The sequence below is a fragment of the Chrysoperla carnea genome, chromosome 1, assembly GCF_905475395.1.
Source record: "Chrysoperla carnea chromosome 1, inChrCarn1.1, whole genome shotgun sequence".
NCBI lineage: Eukaryota > Metazoa > Arthropoda > Insecta > Neuroptera > Chrysopidae > Chrysoperla > Chrysoperla carnea.
Window position 1 is genome coordinate 25,172,679 of NC_058337.1, and position 20,677 is coordinate 25,193,355.

The 20,677-nt window shown below is 29.3% G+C and overlaps 3 protein-coding genes across 6 annotated transcripts; 1 reads left to right on the forward strand and 2 right to left on the reverse strand.

Annotated features, from left to right (window-relative positions):
* Positions 1-473: 473 nt before the first annotated feature.
* LOC123305524 (equilibrative nucleoside transporter 1) lies at positions 474-11,976 on the reverse strand. The gene is made up of 9 exons (XM_044887271.1): positions 11,675-11,976; positions 6,889-7,037; positions 4,921-5,015; positions 4,449-4,499; positions 3,596-3,858; positions 2,822-3,017; positions 2,668-2,753; positions 1,222-1,424; positions 474-631 (listed from the first exon to the last, which is right to left on the reverse strand). The coding sequence occupies exons 1-9, from the start codon at positions 11,927-11,929 to the stop codon at positions 520-522; spliced, it is 1,410 nt and encodes a 469-aa protein (XP_044743206.1). The 5' UTR covers positions 11,930-11,976; the 3' UTR covers positions 474-519.
* Positions 11,977-13,385: 1,409 nt separating this feature from the next.
* On the forward strand, positions 13,386-17,041 carry LOC123305535 (transcription initiation factor TFIID subunit 9). Of its 4 annotated transcripts, none has more exons than XM_044887283.1 (4): positions 13,386-13,614; positions 14,047-14,183; positions 14,428-14,571; positions 16,658-17,041. In XM_044887283.1, the coding sequence occupies exons 1-4, from the start codon at positions 13,461-13,463 to the stop codon at positions 17,015-17,017; spliced, it is 795 nt and encodes a 264-aa protein (XP_044743218.1). In that variant the 5' UTR covers positions 13,386-13,460; the 3' UTR covers positions 17,018-17,041. The 4 variants fall into 4 exon arrangements, with proteins under 4 accessions (XP_044743218.1, XP_044743220.1, XP_044743221.1 ...); XM_044887285.1 differs by having other exon boundaries at positions 16,667-17,041; XM_044887286.1 differs by having other exon boundaries at positions 13,390-13,614; positions 14,428-14,562; positions 16,667-17,041.
* Positions 17,042-18,403: 1,362 nt separating this feature from the next.
* LOC123305533 (general transcription factor IIF subunit 2) lies at positions 18,404-20,012 on the reverse strand. The gene is made up of 4 exons (XM_044887280.1): positions 19,827-20,012; positions 19,610-19,761; positions 19,336-19,547; positions 18,404-18,758 (listed from the first exon to the last, which is right to left on the reverse strand). The coding sequence occupies exons 1-4, from the start codon at positions 19,973-19,975 to the stop codon at positions 18,453-18,455; spliced, it is 819 nt and encodes a 272-aa protein (XP_044743215.1). The 5' UTR covers positions 19,976-20,012; the 3' UTR covers positions 18,404-18,452.
* Between the last annotated feature and the right edge of the window lie 665 nt (positions 20,013-20,677).

The window sequence follows — 20,677 nt, forward strand, 5'->3', positions numbered from 1 at the left end:
AACCACTCTGTAGAAAGAGACAAAGTCACTGTAGGCCCAATACCTGACTCTTTTCTATAGGTCTGTAGATAACTAAAAAAGAGACAACTATTTACTATACAGCTGAATATTATACACTCAGCCCATTCTCAATATCTTTGTGTCAGAGACAGTATAAATTATCATTTTCTTCCTCGTTTTCACACGAAGTTTTTCACCATTTCACACAAATAAAAATTACAATCCCCCATTTAACGTTATAATATTTTTCACGAGCTCTTTAGTTTTTATTTTCTTAAGTATTTTTGAACTTACAATTAATATAAAAATAAAATTTTTAATAATTTTTTTTCGTTAAAATTATTTCAAATATAAAATAAATGTATACATAAAATTAATTTATGTAAATTTGTATAATCAAGTTAAAAAAAATTAATTCGTTTATTAAATTAAAAGTATAAAAATAATTTGTATTTTCTTATATTTAAATTACCCTAATTTACTATTAAATTAATATTTAACATCTAATATTTAAGATCATTATAACATCTCCACAGTTATTAAACTTAATGCTGAACCAAATGCTAAGCCAATACCTAGAAAAGCGGCCATCATGGATGATGCAACTTCTTTTTCATGTGGTTCAACTGACCTAAAAATTTAAATTAAAAATATAAATTTTTAATGTAATATTCAAATCTATATATTTTCATTTTAAAAACAAAATTTTAAATTTTGAAAGACAAACAAACAGTGCGTCTGTGCAACCCACCTTTGGTACCTCACAGCTCGTCATTATTTATGAAGATTTCAATTTTCGAACTGAATGGTTAGGTTCGCAGATATAGGTACCAAAAGAGGACATCCGACCAACGTATTTATAATAACTAAATTACTAAAGTTACAGAATGTTATAGAATCTACCAGAGGATTTGAGAATATTTCAAACAGATTAATAATATTCCAGAATTCCAGGCAGAATATTAACACTATTACCATTCGCATGTTGCGAAAATACCTTTCATCTTAGAAAGCACATATTTCGTTTTTCTTTTATAAATATCTATTTACCAGTTTAATGGATATTTTAAGCCGTATTTATTGGCAAAATGGTTGGTTATAAGGCACAAAGGGAAGAATTTACTTTCGGACTCTTATAAGATTGGGATAGGCCTGGAATTGACCAGCGAAGCGGGTGACATCAGCTATTAAAATAACAATAATTATAATAATAAATCTTACTTTGGAGCATTAATCATAGAAATATTTGTGAGATATCCACTTGACAGCGAAAAACAAGCCATAATAATAATGTAGTAAACATCTTTTGAGATCAAAATAGGCATATTATGCCTAGGATTTGCATTGCACAGCATCAATAATGGAATAAAACCAACTCGCATAAAATTTAATGTAATCAGAATCCATCCTTGTTTTTGATTAGGCTAAAATTTAAATGAAAATAATTAATTTAATTAATTATATTTAACCAACAGTTTAACTCGAGAAAAAACTTTAAATTTAAATATAATATATAGTTTGAGAGCCAGTGGCCGGTCAAATATGAAATATTTTACGAAACCTGAAATTTTGCCGAGTGAGAGTGATTTTACCAAGACTATCTTTTGGGAATTTTAATTTAGAAAATTATTATAATATAAAAATAACAATGGCAGAAAATTATCGTGTTGTCACGGTAATGGCAGAACCTTGAACAAAATTTTAAAATTTCAAAAGTATTTTAACAAAGCTGATTTTTTTATATGTTGTTGAGTAAAGTATTTACAGGTTATATTTATCACGACAGACGTTTATCCCGTCGCATCGATAACATTCCGGCAAACAGAAAAATCTTGTCTACTGCCAAAACATACATCCGTATGGTATGCACTTCTCTCTTATATTTCATTAATCTGCATGCAATTTAATAAACGATTACACTTAAAAAACTGATATTTTCATAGAAACAACGTAACTGAAATTTTTAGTCTTATTGTTAGACAAACTATTCAGTAAAAATGTAAAAACAATTATTTACGCAAATATAAATGCATACGTTTGTATCGATATCCATTTTGCGAAATGAAATCATGGACGTAAAAAAATCAAAATTATCTGATTGTCAGACAAATCAACGATTAATACAGACCACCAGTAGTATCAGATTTTGTAGCGTTAACATCACGTTAATTCTTTATCGCAAGGTTTGATCTACATGACTCATTATGGTAATGTTAAAGCCTCTAAACATATTTGTTTAGACATAACTTAGAAAGGTCTTGCAAAATTATCGACATTGTAAACCGTTATGGTCGTTGTATAAGTCACAATGCTTTTGAAGAGTTAGAAACGGGAGCTACTTATATATTGACCATGCGTGCCGTGTTATGTTCAGAAATAATACATAAAACCTAGGTCTACCATTTTTATATAATAATAATTGTCTTAATTAAAATTCTGAATCGACAGCTTTACAAAGTTGCTTAAATTTGCATACCTGATAGGTGTAAGAGTCTCACTCTGCAAAATTTCAGGTTTGGTAAAATACATGCAGGTTGCCGGCCACTCACTCTTAAATTTATAGCGCAATGTTTTCATTAAGTTGTTTGTAATTACAGAAATCCTTAAAGGACTAAACTTTCAATCCGTGTTTAAAAATGTGAACTTTTAATTTCTTTGACTACTTACCCATTGTAAAATACCAGCAATTATTCGTCCGAAATAATCTCCTAAACTAAATACTAAATAAGTCACAACAGGTACAAAATAAACGTCTGAAAAAAAAATTTATTAATTTTATTAATTTATTTATAGAGTGAATTTCTTCATAATAAAAATTTACCATTCCATAAACTTCCATTGCCTTCATGTTCTGATTCAATAAGCGCAGTAACACTTGGAAACACTGATAATGTTACCAAAAATACCCATACTATTGAGAATGCATACACACGAATCTTTTTTAAAATAACAGTATAAGAGATTGTTCCATAGAAGGTTAATGACGTGGTAGCTTCTAACTCAGCTAAAGCTTTTGCCTGTAAAATAATTCATAGAAATAAATTTGGTATCAAGAGCAATATTAACTTTTCATGAACATTTTTTGAGTATAATTAATATTGTAATACTCTCACTGGATCTTCAGTTCATTTTTCTTTAAAATTAAAAAAACACGAAATTCTGATTCATTTTTTAATTGAACGAGATATCGAATGAAATTTTGCATCATAAACTATTTTAAAGGGCATCTCAGAAACTATAACGCATCCAATCACTAAATGGATGCGATTTATTTTTACATTTTTAAAGTCAAAATTACTAGAATATAATTATTATCAAAATCGGAGACAAAAATAATTTTTAGCGCCGCTTAAAATTGGCTTGGCTAAATCAGAAATTGCGGGCTAAAAGGGAGCAAATCAAATATTATTAGCTTAAAAATTTCATAAATACAAAAGTACTTAGGCATGAGCATTCAATTAACCAGCTTAATGTATGAGCATACAATCCATGCCCAGAGGGGAAGTTCTCTGATCCCTCGGTACACCAATAATCGTGGATTAATCCATTCAGCCAAATATTAAATTAAAATTTAAAAATCGTTAGTTAAAATTACCTTATCAATTGTGTGATATTTAAAAAATACTGAATTCGACAATATTATGTAGGCAATAATTGATAAAGCTAAAGTTACATTAGCAATCATAAAATAAACAAATGCACTAAATGTAGCGGTTACACCAAACGTCAACGATAATATTTCAGCAATGGCAGCGAATACTCCACCTAATGATTGTCCACTTACTACGGCCGTTATATACGTCGGTGAAAATTTTCCAACAATACCATATAAGCCACCAGACATTATTGCGCTGAAAACTAATTTTTAACATGGTTAATTTTTATTCTAAATAACAAACCGTCATTTTTGAGTTCACTACTTCATCAATTTTAAAAATTTTTCAACTATAGAACGCTACATTATCAGCAAGTAACATGGACTGTATTTTATTTTTAAACAAAATTAGGGTTCCGTACTATGATAATATTGTCTTAAATTAAAGTGTTCACTTGCTGCCTTAAGAAAAAATTTTCCTGCTAATAATTTTTTTTCAGTTTATTATTTATTTCTCAATAAATTTCACGGTAACTTATATATTTTAGTGCAAAAACAGAAACCTGAATATTCCGAAAAACTAATTTTCACTCCATCTAATCGATAACTGGTAGTATAATTCAAGAAAAGTTGGTAGGGTCTCACTTTCTTCTAAGACTGTGAACAAATGTTAACAGTTTTGAAAAAAATTTTCACAAACATTTAAAAGGTTTCTGACTTTAAGTAATATAAAAAAAGGAACGTTAAATAAAAATAATCAAAATCGGATCTGTATTGAGGACTTCCTACGATTGTCTTTTAATTTATGTATTCATTGGTGCTACTAGAATATGTTTATGTTAATATATCTTACTGCTTAAAAACACCACTACGACCATGGTAATTGCGAAAAATTGCTCTTGCCCTGTAACAAAGAAATATATTTAAAGTTAAAGTAAATAATTGTAGTGCATTTTTTATTTGTTAATTGTTATATAGTACTGTGGATGGACAAAGACATCACTAATTTTCAAATATATTTTTCTCAGCCATTTTATTTTATTAGAGAGAATCGAACAATTATATTCATAAAAAGTCTTGTTCATTCTCGTTTTTCGCATTCAAGATTTGAACGTTTCCCACTGATTTTTTTTTAAATTCAAAGATGATAGTTTTAAAAAAACATACAAAACACATGCAACTAACTCTTAAATTACTTTTCCCTGAAAGAAGAGATGTAAGCTTTTTTTATTGGATTCTACTCATTAAAGACTGTATGTGTTTAGAGATGTGAAAGTCCAAGATGATTGTATTATAAAAAGAGAATTTTTGAAATGTATACTTACATAAATCTGTGTTAATTTTTACAAAAACAGTTGTCACGATAAATAAAATTAACATAATTGATAACGATCCAATCATACGAATTCCTAAAGGAACCCTACAAACAAACAAAAATATTATTCTTACTCTTTATAATCTTTAAGTTTTATAATGTAAATAATAATTAATATTGTTCATTTTTGGCGCATTCTTTATAATCTCATAGTTTCTTTATAAAATTTTTGTTATTGTAAAATTAATATTGCAAACAATCCGGTTAAGATATTTGTACTCGTCCTTATTTACGTATAATTTTTTTTTTGGAGCAATTGAAGTAAATGACTGCGTTTAGGTGAACTGATGATTATTTCAATTAAAAATCAGATATTTATCCAAGCAACAATGTAAGGCTTTGAAAGTACAAAAGGGGAAAGATCACTGGAAGACTTTTGTTATTTAATTTTATTATTTATATTCGTCAAACTAGCGGGTGAATATTGTATATTTGGGGTCTCGTTGGATAAATGTATTTTATAATCGAAAAACGAGTTTCAGAATTTGATGGCTATTGAGACATTTGATCGTATCTCATAAACTACCGATTTACCAGAGTTATACTCAAATCAAGTTTTTTCCTATAAATTTTGTAAAGGTGCCTTTAGTTTGCTCAGTTTGCTCAAATAATAAATTTAATGAATATTTGCTTAAAATTAAACATATAACTTTTTGGCTACATTTTTTGTAGAATAAATATTAGTTATTCCACCAATCTTTGTTTATGTTAATTGGTCAAACTAGATTGTGATTTAAAATACCAGTAGAAATAGCCCCAGCGGAAACTGTTTTAGAATAACATCAGTAGCGGTATATTTTTTGTTCTTATACAAATCCGGAGATTATTCTTGGCAAACTTTAGACACACCTTGAAAACCGGAGAGCTGGCAACCCTCCTCATGCTGGAAGTAGACCGCAAAATTTCTTGTTTCATCGATAACCGGCTCAAACTTTGTAATAAAGTGGCAATCAAACTCGTAAAACAATGGGCTATGGTAACCCTATGAGACCGGTTGCAAAAATGAAGTAGGGGCAATTTGCAAATCAAAATTGGAATAACAACTTGGCTCATGAAGTAACCGGATAATTTTCTCGTCAAATTATAGCTTTCCATCTACCTTTTCGAGAAAAAATAGGTTAAAAACCTGTATTTTTTTTAAACGCTTATATATCGAAAACGGTGAGGTAAGTTAAAAAATGCCAAGAGTCAAAAAGAATGTTTAGAATGGCCCAAAATATAGTATCATATGGGTTTTTAATCAAATTTTTGACCAGAACCACAAAATAATTTTTATTTTCGTCAATAACGAGTTTTCGGCCAAAATCCAAAAAAATTTTTTTTTTACACTTACTGTAATTTCAATTAAATTGGTACTTTTTTTTCTTAATCGTATATTGACATTTACTTAATTAAGCACTGAAATAATCATTTTTCATATCTACTACTTCTAAAAAATTGTTTAAATGTAATAGATGATCATCGCAAATAGCGGAATTGCCAAATTTATTCATATTATGTAAGGGGGTTGTCTAACTTTTGCAACCGATTTGGCGTGACAACCTTTTTTTTTTTGAAAAGGTAAATTGAAAGCTATAACTTCACGTAAAAATTATCCGTTTACCTTTTGAACAAAGTTAGTAAAATAAAACAAAAATAACAGTTGCCAGACTTTATCGACAAAGTTGATCTGACAACGTATTTTTCTTGAAAAAATAGATTGAATTGTATAATTTCACGTGATCATAGCCCATTGTTTTTACGGGTTTGATTGGCGCTTTGTTACAAAGTTTGAGCAGGTTATCAATGAGATAAGTGATTTTGCGGTCCGCTCCGGGGCCAAGTTATTATCAATATACATTAGTTAATCGAAATTATTCTCTCTGATAGAGATGTTACTCGTCCCTTATTTGATGACTGTTTCACACTTCAAACTTACTTTCGACTTAAAGCTGCATTTAAAATTAAAAAGAATGTCGTTGGTACGGATGTAGCCACACTTAAGTATGATGTAAACATTATTTGTAGCGGTGTTTTTTGATGTATAGACGTATGATTGTGTATGTCACGGAATTTGTACATCCAATACTGTAAACAAAAAAAAGTTCATTTTTATCATCTAACAATAAAAAAATATTGTTTAATCATTAAAAAAATTTATATAACGCATAAATTAGTGTGAATCATGTTAATTTGTCAGCCAAAGGCCAATAATAATCAAGATAATTTTTTTATATTTAATATTTACTTTAGTTCATTGGAATCTATAAAAAAATGACTTTACCTAATGGAGGAATTTGAAAAATTGTTTAAAGACAAATATTGGAAAAGTGATGTGTTTTTATACCATGTATATATGAAATATACATAGTATTATAAGTTTAGTCCCAAGTTTGTAACGCCTAAAAATATTGATGCTACAAAAAAAAAATTGGTATAGGTGTTCATAAAATCACCTAATTAATCCATTTCCGGTTGTCCGTCCGTCCGTCCGTCCGGCCGTCCGTCCGTCTGTGGTCACGATTACTCAAAAACGAAAAGAGATATCAAGTTGAAATTTTTACAGCGTGCTTAGGACGTAAAAAGTGAGGTCAAGTTCGTAAATGAGCAACATGGGTCAATTGGGTCATGGGTCCGTAGTACCCATCTTGTAAACCGTTAGAGATAGAATAAAAGTTTAAATGTAAAAAATGTTCCTTACAAAAAAATAAACAACTTTTGTTTGAAACATTTTTTTGTAAAGATTATTGTTTACCCGTGACAGCGCAAATTAGTTCAGAACATAATTGCTATGTTATATACAACACATAGTACCAATTATTTGCATAGCAACAACATTGTTTATTTCAAACATATACGTCACTTATAAGATTGTATTATTCGAATTGTGTATCCGTCTGTGGACACGATAACTCAAAAACGAAAAAACATATCGAGCTGAAATTTTTACAGCGTACTCAGGACGTAAAAAGTGAGGTCAAGTTCGTAAATGAGCATTATAGGTCAATTGGGTCTTGGGTCCGTAGGACCCATCTTGTAAACCGTTAGAGATAGAACAAAAGTTTAAATGTAAAAAATGTTCCTTATCAAAAATTAAACAACTTTAATTTGAAACATTTTTTCGTAAACATCACTGTTTACCCGTGAGGGCGACAATTAGGGCGGAAATTTTATAATATGTACTATACTTGATTATCAGTTATGTATGTGTTACATGTTGGTATATGTAATGTGATAAAGAAATCAACACTGATTATACATGGTATTTCAACAATTAACTCAGTCAATTGTTTGTTTTCACTTGTTAAATTAAGAATTTGAATAGATAAAATTCTTGGCATCATATGACTCATTTTCTTCATATTTTGCCCCCTTACAGTTGATTTACATAAAAGTGGAAATGGAAGAAGTAATGGTTTTTACTTTGAAAATCACGGGTCGATATGTTTTCGATATCTATAACGGCCTCTTATCGTCATAATTCGTGAGTTCGATTCCCCGTTCAGGTTGCAGACACATTATTTCATTAATCCAAATCAAAATTTCTTGGTCTAAACGGGAGCAAAATTTCTAAAAGTATATGTATAGAAATAGACAGCAGTCTAAGGCATCTTTCAATTCTAATCCTCCCGTAGTATGTCCATGATAAAAGTGAGATTGAGTTGAGATTACAAATTTATAGAATGATCAGACAATAAATATTATCTCACTTCTTAAAATCCAACTATCTGTCTGATGACAAAGATTTTTTGATTCCTGAGAATCCTAGTTGTACAAAGCAGATTTCGTTCTTCATATTTTGTATAAGAACCTGCTCTAATAAATTAATTCCTAAGCTCAATCACGCTAAGCATATAAAAACAATAAAACTAGAAACCAAGTTTTTAAAAGGATAGTTAGTTTTTAATTAAATTGTGTCATTGATAATAATAATTCTTTCAATTTTAAGACGAATTTGTAGTCATTATTTTCTTTGTAAGGCATAATGATTCAAGCTACATTATTAGATCATTCAAATTAAAAAGGGATCGCGAAGATTTTTTAAGCTATAATAATTTTTTTTAAAATAAAATTCTATTCGAATTTCTTAATTAAATAATTTAGAATTTTTAATACGTTCTTTAAGATACAGGGTGAATCATTTTAATTAATCTATTTTGGCTAATAACTCGTTTTGTAGTTAACTAATCAAAAAATAACTTTTACAAACAAAAGGTTTACAGTTTAATGGAAGATCTCTAGTCCTCCGAGTTGCTTGAATAGTCAAATTAAATTGTAAAAAGTAAGAGATAGAATAACACTTTAAATTAGAAAGTTGATCCTCATAAAAAAAATAAGTATCTTTATACAAAACATTTTTCGAAAATCGTTAGCTATCGGAAAAATATATCATTACTGCATTTAGTCGAAAAAAAAAACGCTAGATACAGAAAAAAGCTTTAGTCAAAACTTTTCAAGAGCAACATTCGCCTTTGTACATAACTTTGACCAGAAATCTTGGTTTCAAGGTCATTTGAGCTTCAAATGGCTGAGCTGGGCTTAAAAGTTATTAACACAGGCGAATGACCTTTATTGTCCTTGAGAGCTTTAGCCTACGAAATTTTTCTAAAGCTAGTTTAGGTATTTTCTTCTGATTAAATGCAATAATGACATATTTTTAAATCACATTTTCTCCGAAAGTTAACGACTTTCAAAAAAATGTTCAATAACTATGTCCAATCTGAAATCAGAATATGATGTCCAACTTTTGTTTAAGTTATTTTTTGATTGGCTAATTACAAAACGAGCTTTTAACCAAAATAGATTAAAATGGTCCACGCTGTATAATAAGCATTTCTTAGTTCAATGTCAATTTCAGGGCAGAACAATTTTGAAATAATTAAAAAGTCACGTGGGTTTTACAAGTTTTTTATATATATTTTTTTAATATTTTGCCTGAAGGCAATTGAATTTCCATAACATGTTTAACAAATTAATTTACTTCGCAATAATTAAAATTATGTTTTGTTATAATTTCAAAAATATCTTTGAAATAATAGTTTTTGTTTGGACATTTAAATTGAACGGGGTCAAGGCAGTTTTTGACATGCAATGTGATATTACTTGCTTTAATAAATATTTTACTATCAAAATATTTCCTTTATTTTAAACGATCAACATACAATAGATCTTTTCATCGATTTGCTTTTGTTTCTAAATCTAATATATTTTAAGAAGATACATGATTTGTCTTTACTTAATTGACATCTGTCCCAAACAAAAAATAATCTTTTAAATGAAAAGTCTTGTAGCCATAAGTCCATTGCATTTCAATTATGATTCATTATTGTTTCGGACAGACAGTAATAAGTTAGACAAAGATACAAGATATTTGTTATTCATTTTATCACTTTTGTTTTTTTAACAAACTGTCCGAAACAAAAGTAATCACTTTTTAAAATGTAAAGGTCTAATGGATATAGCTTTAATGTTACCACAGCAACCTAATCCATTTGACTGAAAATGGCGATCATTGTCTTAACCCTTCGTTAAACAACTATCTATGGTCGTTGCTCAAACCTAAACTTTAATTTTTTGATATAATTATTGTAAATTACGCCATGATTTTTAAATATCTACTCTACGCTTACTGAATTCTATAAGTAGTCTAACATAAAAACAAAAAACAGTTTCTGATAAGTTCTGACTTAACTATAATATACTTAATTGAATATAATATACCTCATGAGCAGTATTCAAAAAACTCAAGGGTGTTAAAGAAGCTAAACTCAGTAAGTAGAATAAAATATACGCAAAATAATAACGCTCAGCTGGAGGTTCATTTTGAAATCGAGTTACATCTCGATACATAATAACTGAATCGTTAATAATATCATCATGCCCCGTTTTTGATCGTTTAACCGGATAACGCGGTGTTTGTTCTTCAGAATCAGAATCACCCACACTTGCTTGTAACAAAGGTCTTGAATTCACTTCCATTGTCATAACTTAAATAATGCACAACCCGTACAATTACTTAATTGTTCAACGCAATTAGTTTAATTTAATAAAATCAAAATGATTATAATTTTAAACAGGATAAAAAAATTATTTTTCATACTTATATAACATTATCACACTTCGAATTTTAGATATCATACTTATAATATCAGCATATTTAAATTTTTTTAATGTAAACTATCTTAAGCTTCTCGTTAAAATTTCCCCTCTCTTTAAAATTTATAACAGAATTTAAAAAAAAATGTATATCTTATTATTAGGTACTGTACTCAAGTTTTATTCATGAAATTTTAAAATTTTCACTACCAACGATTCTTCTACCAAGAAGTAGTTAAAGATGAGACTAAAGAGTTCTGAAGAACGCCGAGTTCGTTTTTAGAAACCAATCTAAATGTTTTAAATATACTGGTTGGTGTTGGAAAGTTCAGTAAAGCGAGAAAATTAATACCTTTGATTAGAAAATATAATTTATATATTTTCACTTTATTTTATTACGATTTGGAATCTAATTAAAATAGAATGCGAATTATTCGCACGAGTCAACTAGCACATTTAATAAATTTTATTTTCTAAATATTTGTTAAAAATCTAATTTATCGAAGATAATCTCAGAGTGTATAACTTCTTGCACCTTACAATCTTAGTGTTAGAAAAACAGGTGATAAACACTATTTACAGTTTCTGATAAGTTCGGACTTAACAATACTTAATTGAATATGACATACCTCATCAGCAGTAATAAAAAAATTCCATGGTATTAAAGTCGCTAAACCAAGTATGTAAAATATAATATATGCAACATAATAACGATCAGCTGGTTCATTTTTAAATCGAGTTTCATCTCGATACATAATTACTGAATCGTTAATAATATCATCATGTCCAGTTGTTGATCGTTCAACTTCATAACGAGGTGTTCGTTCTTCAATATCTGAATCACTCTCACTTGCTTGTAACAAAGGTCTTGTATTCACTTCCATTGTTATAACTTAAATAATATCAACATGTATATTATTTAATTGTTCAATAAAACTAATTTAATTACTTTAATTAATATAATAAAAACATTTATGATGATAATTTAATCACGAGACATAATTTTAATAATTTTTATTTAAAAAAATTTGTTTATTCTTATATCTCTGTTAAAAATACAGAAGCATATTGATTGGTTTACGATAATTAGCAAATTCTTCCGTAATGTATTAATAAGTTATCTAGAGTCGTGAATGAGATATACTTTTGATGACCCGTAACGGCCCTGAACATCACATGAGTAATACTCAACAGTAATGTATTTATAATATACAAACTAGTTTATAATATATTTATTCAATAATTAATAAACAAAGAACTTTGACAGCATTTTGACATATGTATGGTTGGTTACACAACAGCTGTTGGACACAATGAACATATCTGCAGATGACATTACTTACGTTAAAAGGGCTAAACAAATTATTGATTATATTATACCCATAGAAATGTGAATACGTAGAACAAGCCAGGATCCAAAAATTTACGATATGCGTAACGAGAGAGAAGACTGCTAGTGAGTTTCCCTTTGTCCTTTTCTAATAATACATATACATATACTTATGAGCAAATTTGATCGAGTCATAAAATAATATAACTAATTGAGGGGGCAAAGTCGATCAATAAAAATTGTGTTCGATGCGTGTCAAATTCGGGCCAACTTGATGCCAAAATATGTACTTTACTTTGTAGTTATGGAGTGTAGAGTAAAAGGATCACTCTCTCATATGGGGCTTCACTTTCAAAAGTGTCCATGATAAGCTGTTAGATTATAGTTCCAAAACCAACTAAAAAGGCGCTGATGACCACTGATGATTCTTGGCTATCCTACTCTATTAACTTGTTTAGTTATCTATCCTACTCTTATTACTTTGAGCACATTAAAATGTACACTTTTGATACATTATTTAATGCTTTACGATGGACACTTTTTATATACAGAGATGATTCTCCTTTTACTCTACACTCCATATTTGTAGTATAATTTGGTGCATAGGCATCTATTTTGTTGAAGTCAATTAGACACGCATCAAACATAGTTAAAGTATCTTATGATTAGAAAAATGAATAATAAATCATACATTTTATTTAAAATATGACTAAGTTTCAATTGTTTACATGTAAGTGGTATAGTAAATATCAAATTAAAATTATTGAAAAATAACAATTAATTAAACTTGTATTTGAAATTGTGAAAATAAGAGACGAAATCTCATAAATAAAATTTTTAATTTAGACCATAGTCTTTTGGATTTTAATGCTAAGAAAGATATTTTTCTGTCTAGCGATAGAAAAAAGAATTTAACTCATATGAAATTAATTACAAATTGTTGTTTTTATGGAACAAACGTCATCCCACACACAGATACCAACCATGATACCAACCATAAAAAGCTGACAAGCGTACTCTATAGAAAGATCGGTGATCAAACTGATGAAAAAATTTTGTTTATGTTTGAATATATTTAAAGAAAAATGACGGAAAAACCAACTGAAACTAAAACAAAAACAACAAATAGTTTAAAGCATATTCCTAAAGATGCTCAAGTAATAATGTCTATAATGAAAGATATGGATATTGAGGAATATGAGCCGAGAGTTATAAACCAATTACTTGAGTTTACCTACCGTAAGTAACCTAAAATATATTTATGAGATGTTTTTAGGTCCATAAAATTGGCGAGCCGGACTTAAAATTATTGAACTTGGATTAGTTGAAAATTAGGAACTTTTTAAGTGCGTAAACGATAAATTAGGTACACAAATGGTTTTCCAAAAATTGACAAAAAGAAAGGTTCTAGCAGTCCGTCGTATAGAAGTAGATATTTTATTTTTTCCGAGGCGTAACATTTAATGATATAAGTGCTAATTGTGTGCTTCCGAAAACCTTGAAATTTTTTTTTAGTAATATTTATTAATTGGACTTGCCAATTTTATGAACTTGATGTTTTTCAAGCATAGTTTACTTTTGTGTAATCCTTCTGAAATTGCTATTATTAAACTAATTTGAATATTACAGTTAAACCAAGATTCTAAAAAATGAATATTATATTTGTTTTAGGATATGTAACATGTATTTTAGATGATGCTAGAATTTACGCGAAACATGCTAAGAAAAAAGAAATCGATTTAGATGATGTTAAATTAGCAATAGATATGGTACTTGAAAAATCATTTACGACCCCACCAAGTCGAGAAGTAAGTATGCAATAGTAGTATTTTCAGCGACGCAACAACTATTTAGGTGGATCCAAGATAAATTTACTATCTGAATATTATGCAGACTTGAAAATTTTTAATTTTGTGAGTGCCCTACATAATATTGCGCCTGAGTATTGCTTCGAAATTGACTTAATTGATTGAATTGGACCTACTCCTTAGGTTTTAGTTTATTACTGATGTCTATTTAAATAAAAATTTAAGAATTTACGTTTGATTTCAGACACTTTTAGAATTGGCTCGTAAGAAAAATAGTACACCGCTGCCATTATTAAAACCTCATGCTGGAATTCGTTTACCACCAGATCGTTATTGTTTATCAGCGTGTAACTATCGAATGAAGCCAGCAACAAAAAAAGTATTTCAGGTTTACTTTATTGCATGCATTTTTCTTTTAATTTTCTACCCTTAACAGAAATATGGATAGTTTCTGCATGTTAATTTAGTTTTGAAAATAGAAATGGAAAAATAACAAATGAAATGTTTTGAGATATTTTTTGTCTTTCAATGGATTTATTATGCATGTTTTTTAAAATATTTAATTAGTTATTTTACTTTATGATAAAAGAAGCAACAATATAAGCAGATGTAAAAAAATATCTATTATTTATCAAAGAATCCAACTCTCAGGATAGATAGTACTCACTGCGACTATTACAATTTGTTCTGGTTGGATTAGGTTACTAAATCCTAATATACCAGGATGGAGCTCCTGCTCACTTTCAGAACTTTATTAATTTATTATAATCAAAGTGAGAGATGACAACCTACTTTTGCTGTTAGTAGGAATTTTAAGTTTTTATTTTGATATTAATAAAATATCCTAACTAGCTGATGTTAACCATTAAGTTACCACATAAAATCAGATAAATTAGTAAATGCCTTAATTTCGCCCAAAAGTTACAAAATCAATCATGTGTATGTTACAGGAAAAGTTAATCCTCCAGTAAAAGTTGACTCTTCCTAGGTTAAGTTGGCTGGTACTGATATTTTCAGTAATAGTTTATAAAACCGAAAAGTATTGAAATTTGAACATGTACTAGTCCGAATTAACTGTAGCTAGGTAAAGTATACTCTCACTGTCTTGAGATAGTAAAAGTTGACTTTTTGCAAGGAAACGGTCTACCAGCTAATAACAAAGTTAAAAACAAAAATAATTTTTTTTTTTTTTTTTTGACGAATTCTATGTATACATTGTATATCGAAAGAACGAATAAAATATTATTATTATTATTATTATTATAAAGAAATAAGAAATGCAAAACCTTTATTAATAAGTAAAAATAGAAAAATTAAAAAAAAAAAACCTAATAAAACTTACTATACGTAACTCTAATACGTAGACTCTTCCGAGGAAAAGTGTGCTTACTCATTTTCAATCAACTTTTACTGATGTTTTTAAGTGTTTACTCTGCCTAGAAAGAATCAACTGTTACTAACAGTGGACTTTTTCTGTAACTTATAAAAATAAATATTTTAACAGTCAATGTTTAAACATGACTTTCAAGCTTTAATTTTTATTAGACTAGTAGTCTTAATAACTTAAATTTGTTTTTTTAAATAAGCGGCATTTTCTTACGCCCACTTCTTAGTGAATAGTTAATTTCCCACAAAAGTTGTATTTTTTCATGAAACATTCCCCAAGTCTTTACGAAATACTATATTAAATAAAAAAAGTACCAACTTGTACCTTGAGAACGTAGTGAACTTTGTACACCTAGAAATCTTGTTCCACGGAACAAAAATTTCGAAGCCACCTTGTCTAGCAAAGACAATAGTTTGTATATAGAGTGTGTCATCTTTTATATCAAGGTGTGCAAAAATTGAATAACTTTGGCATTTGTCAACCGATTGAATTGATTAGCTTTTATCCTTGCTTCCTTTAAATTTAATAACGATATCAAGTACAGAATTCTAATTTGCCGCATTCCCTATGTTAAAAATTAAAATTAACTAATTTTTGTATCATAAATATTTATATTTACTAAACGACTTACAAATATTTTAACCCTGGTTCAAATGGCGTGCCAAATCTTGAGTTTGTTTAATTTTGCATTGCGAGGACATTAAGATTCGTTATTATTCAGAATTCAGATTACTATCCTCTTTGAAGATTTGCCAAAAAACGCCATGGGAACTGGGCATCGGATATACAATTTTTAGCACTTTCCTGCTTAAAACTACTAACTTCTTAGTTACTATTTTCTTCGAAATAAAAATTCCATAGTCATCATCAATATGAATTTTCTAATCAATAAATATTCTTCAGAGTGATAACAATAATTCACAAAACAGAAAAATTTCTATACTAAATACTTTAATTTATAATGATGACGACTACTTTATAATCGAAATCTAAATATTAAATCTAAAATTTGGAAACAAAATCTTAGTCGAATAGTTAGATTTAAAATTTTGTATCAACAAATTTAAAATCACTTGAAATGTTCTAGCAAATAAAGGTGGTACCATCATTCGGGAATCAACAAAACATAAAAGGACCACAAAAACCAGGTATTACTGTATCGACTGTTTTAAAACGTACGGGTGCTTTACCACAAATGACAAAAACACAAACGGTTACAATACCAAAACCAGTTATCAAATTTTCAACAACCGCTCAACAAAAAGCAATTGTTAAACCAAAAACACAAATTATTACGGCAACAACACCACAGATTCAAACATCCCAGGCATCACAGAATAGTAATGTAATTGGTGGTCAAACATCTTCAATTCAAATGCCTATGGAAACTGATGATGGTTCAACGATGAAACGAAAACGAGAAGATGATGACTATGATGCGCCATAATATATTTTATTTAATTAATTAATGTTCAAATAAATTTTACTATTCTTAATAAATTTTTTAAAATCATATACATTTTTTTTTTGTTGAGGTGTTTAATATATCATATTACTAGCGTCAAGAAAATTTAAAGCTGAATCAAATTACCCTATATACCTAGAGTTTCATCAAATGCCGTACAAAATTTAAAAAATCGGGAATTAGTATATTACACACCACGGGAGCAAGTAAAGCAGAACTCATGTTCATTGTCGCCCGAGGCGATTTATTGTCGGCTTTGCCCCGGGCGACAATGAACATGAGATCTGAGACATTCTTTACTTGCTCCCGTGGTGTGTATACTATTTTGCTGCTCAAAGGAGACGGTAAGAGGTAACTTCGTTTAGCACAGCGGAGCGAAATTTGACACTTTTCGAACGGAGAGGAAAAAAATTTATTTATTTTTTGACCTGCAAAAACGTGTTAGATAAGTAATTTCTGAGGCATCAGTTAAAATCGTATGAAATGGATATGTTGATGCAATTTCTTCAGTCCATACCTCGGAAACTGCCGTCGCACAAACTTGGTACAAAAACAAAAAAAGCAATTCATTTAACGATTAGATGGTTGTTTTTGTGATATCTCCAGAATCACGCTGAAATAAAATTTTTTCGTATAGGGTTTTAGACGAAATCTCAAAAACTACTCACACGATAGTTAAATGAATTCGATTTTTGTATTTAATCGTTCAGTTTACATCTAGGAATAGACATATCACGAGTATGACAGAATACATGCGTTAAGCAATTCATATAAATAGGTAAGAGGTATTATAGATGTTATTTGAAATTGCAAAAGTATGTCTTACAACAAACTCAACGCGTATCGAACGTTCAACACATGTCTATAACACATCTTTCTTAGATCCATTGCTTAACGAATGTATTCTATCATACTCGCGGTAGGCTTACACCAGGTAGAAAATAAAATTATAAGACGAAAATCCTCTTCCATTTTTTTTACCGATGCACGAATAATTAGCTATTAATTAAAATAGACAACCAATCACAAGCGCGCTACAAGCGGCAAGATGGAGGGGCGGGGGTAAGAAACGGCAAGGGTGAGGCACGAAAGCTTCAACGTTACGCTGGCGTGTACGTATGTATGCAAGTGTAGAAAGGGATGGATATCCGTGCATCGGATCAAAAAATGGAAAGGGCTTTTCGTCTTCGAATTATATTTTCTACCCGATGCAACAAGGGCGTCCGTTACTCATGGAACAACCAGTATATTAGTTACATGAATTATAGACACGACAGCAACGATTATTTATATAAATTATGGGCCGTGGCGGGTAACAATAAAGTCCGTTTTATCCGATATAAGTATGGATAAAAAAACAGAAAATAATCATACAAAAAATACATTTTATTTAAAATAAAAACAAAAATTATAATGATCATTCATTGTCTGAATCATCGTCAATATCCATTTTTTTGGGTTCTTCTGGTTTTGCTGGCTCTTTATAATGACGATATTCTGGTTTTAGTTCCCACATATTACGATGTGGATTTTTCAAATTATAATTACACACTTCTTTCAGTATATCTTTTAAATATGTAACCGGTTGTCGTGTGATTTTCACCAAATCTTTTATATTATAATATTGATGTTTTTCAAATGCAGCAAATAGCATTTCCAATACAGCATCTTTATCATCACGAGCCTTCTTACCTTCAGCTTTTTTCTTTTCAGCGTACTCTATCTGAAAAGTTAATTAAAATCTCTAATTTATTAAACAGTAACAATATACGACTGGAGGCTTCAGGAAAATGAACTTAGAACAAAGAAAGTTATTTCTTTCAGACAGCGACAATTTTTCAAACGGAAATCTATGTTTGTTGAAAGGGCTGAAAGATCCCAACATTTTTTCTGATAATCAGCTAGCATTTTTTTTTTTATAATGAAGCGCACTTCTATCCTTTATGATTTTTAAGTTCCTATCGATATGATCGATATCCTTACGAATGTTTTAAAGAACGAATCGATTAATGACTCAGTTAGGTATCATTGTAGAGGGAAAATGAAACAGCGAACTCACTGACGCAAGAAGAGTAATTCAAAACGCTTCTTGTGAACGGAGCTTTTATGAAATTCCATCATTACTAAAAATTCTGGCATCGAGATGATGAGTTTCTTTTAAAGAGGGCACAAAAGAACTAGAAAGTTTTATTTATATTGCAAACAGTCTGACGTGTTGTCGACTAAATCGCCTTATAAAATGTTTTACAACATGTCTAAGTATCAAACCCAAACATAAGACAAGAATATTATATACTTACATTATGTTTATGATCTGAAACCGGTTTATATGACTGTACAACACGATCTAACTGTTGTACTTGTCTTGTAGGAACTGAAGCTTTACGAATTGATTCTAATTTTAATTTCATATAACAATTATCAGCATATGGCCTACATTCTAATTTCTGTACAATTCTTCCTTCCATAAACAATTTTTCAGACTCAGGTACAACCGAATCAGCATTTTGAGCTAGAAAATATACATATAGTGAGAATAAAATTTTATTAATTATTTCAATTTATTGAACTAACGAGTTTGATGTGAAAAAACTCCAAGTGTTTGTCTTGTTACTGTTGAAACATCTAAACGATGCTCTTTAGGTATCGATTCTTCTCCGGGTTCTTTTAAACATAACACAGCTTCGGATAATGATAATGATACTTTAGCTTTTTGCCCAGGTGCTCTAAATAAAAATTTATATAATTAAATTCGAAATGTTTTTAAAATAAAAGTTAGGTTATGCTCTACTTGGATATTTTTAATTTTCCAACTTCTAAATGTCCTGGAGCTTTTTCCCATTTACTAGCAATATATTTTGGCACTTTAACTAACCAAACACCACGACCGGCGTTCGATAAATCTAAATCTCTATCAATATGTGATCCTGTACTTGACATGTTTATTTAGCCAAATTAGCACTTTTTCTGACAGTTAATAAACTGCAAGAAAGTTTACTTTTTGGCGTAAATGTTTTGCGCATTCTCGAACCTTGTTCATTTTCATTTTTGTATGTTCAACGTGTAAAACGAATAAATAAACTGATTAATTATTATTGCTTTTTAAATGAAGCAGTAACGGGAAAATTAAAATATATTTGTCGGATTTCTGATTAAAATCTATTTTTCCCTGACAAAATACAATAATGATGACGTCATTATGCACCATTTCTATTCTTGATTAAAATCAAAGAAATGGCAAATCAGGTTAACCAGATTTTTTGGACAAAATGAACAGGATTATCCTTAGATGATACCCTCTGATTATCAATTGATTATAAGGCTCATGTTAATAATTACATTTAACGAGAAAGTTAATTTCAACAACCGTTGGAAAAAGATAATGTCCTTAAAGCAATCCAAATTTAAAACAGCAAAATTCGACTTCGCATGGATCGTTTGATTATTGGTAAATTGGTAGTCTAAATTGGAACTTCTGAAAAAACTGTCCATCTCCCGTTTTAATTATTACGAATTTATCTGATGACGGGATTTATCTGATTTGAATTTTGATTGGCCTTTAAAAATGTTAAGTACAAGTATTGGCATCTGGTAGTCTAAATTGGAACTATTGAAAACGGACCCATTTCATGTTTTAATTGG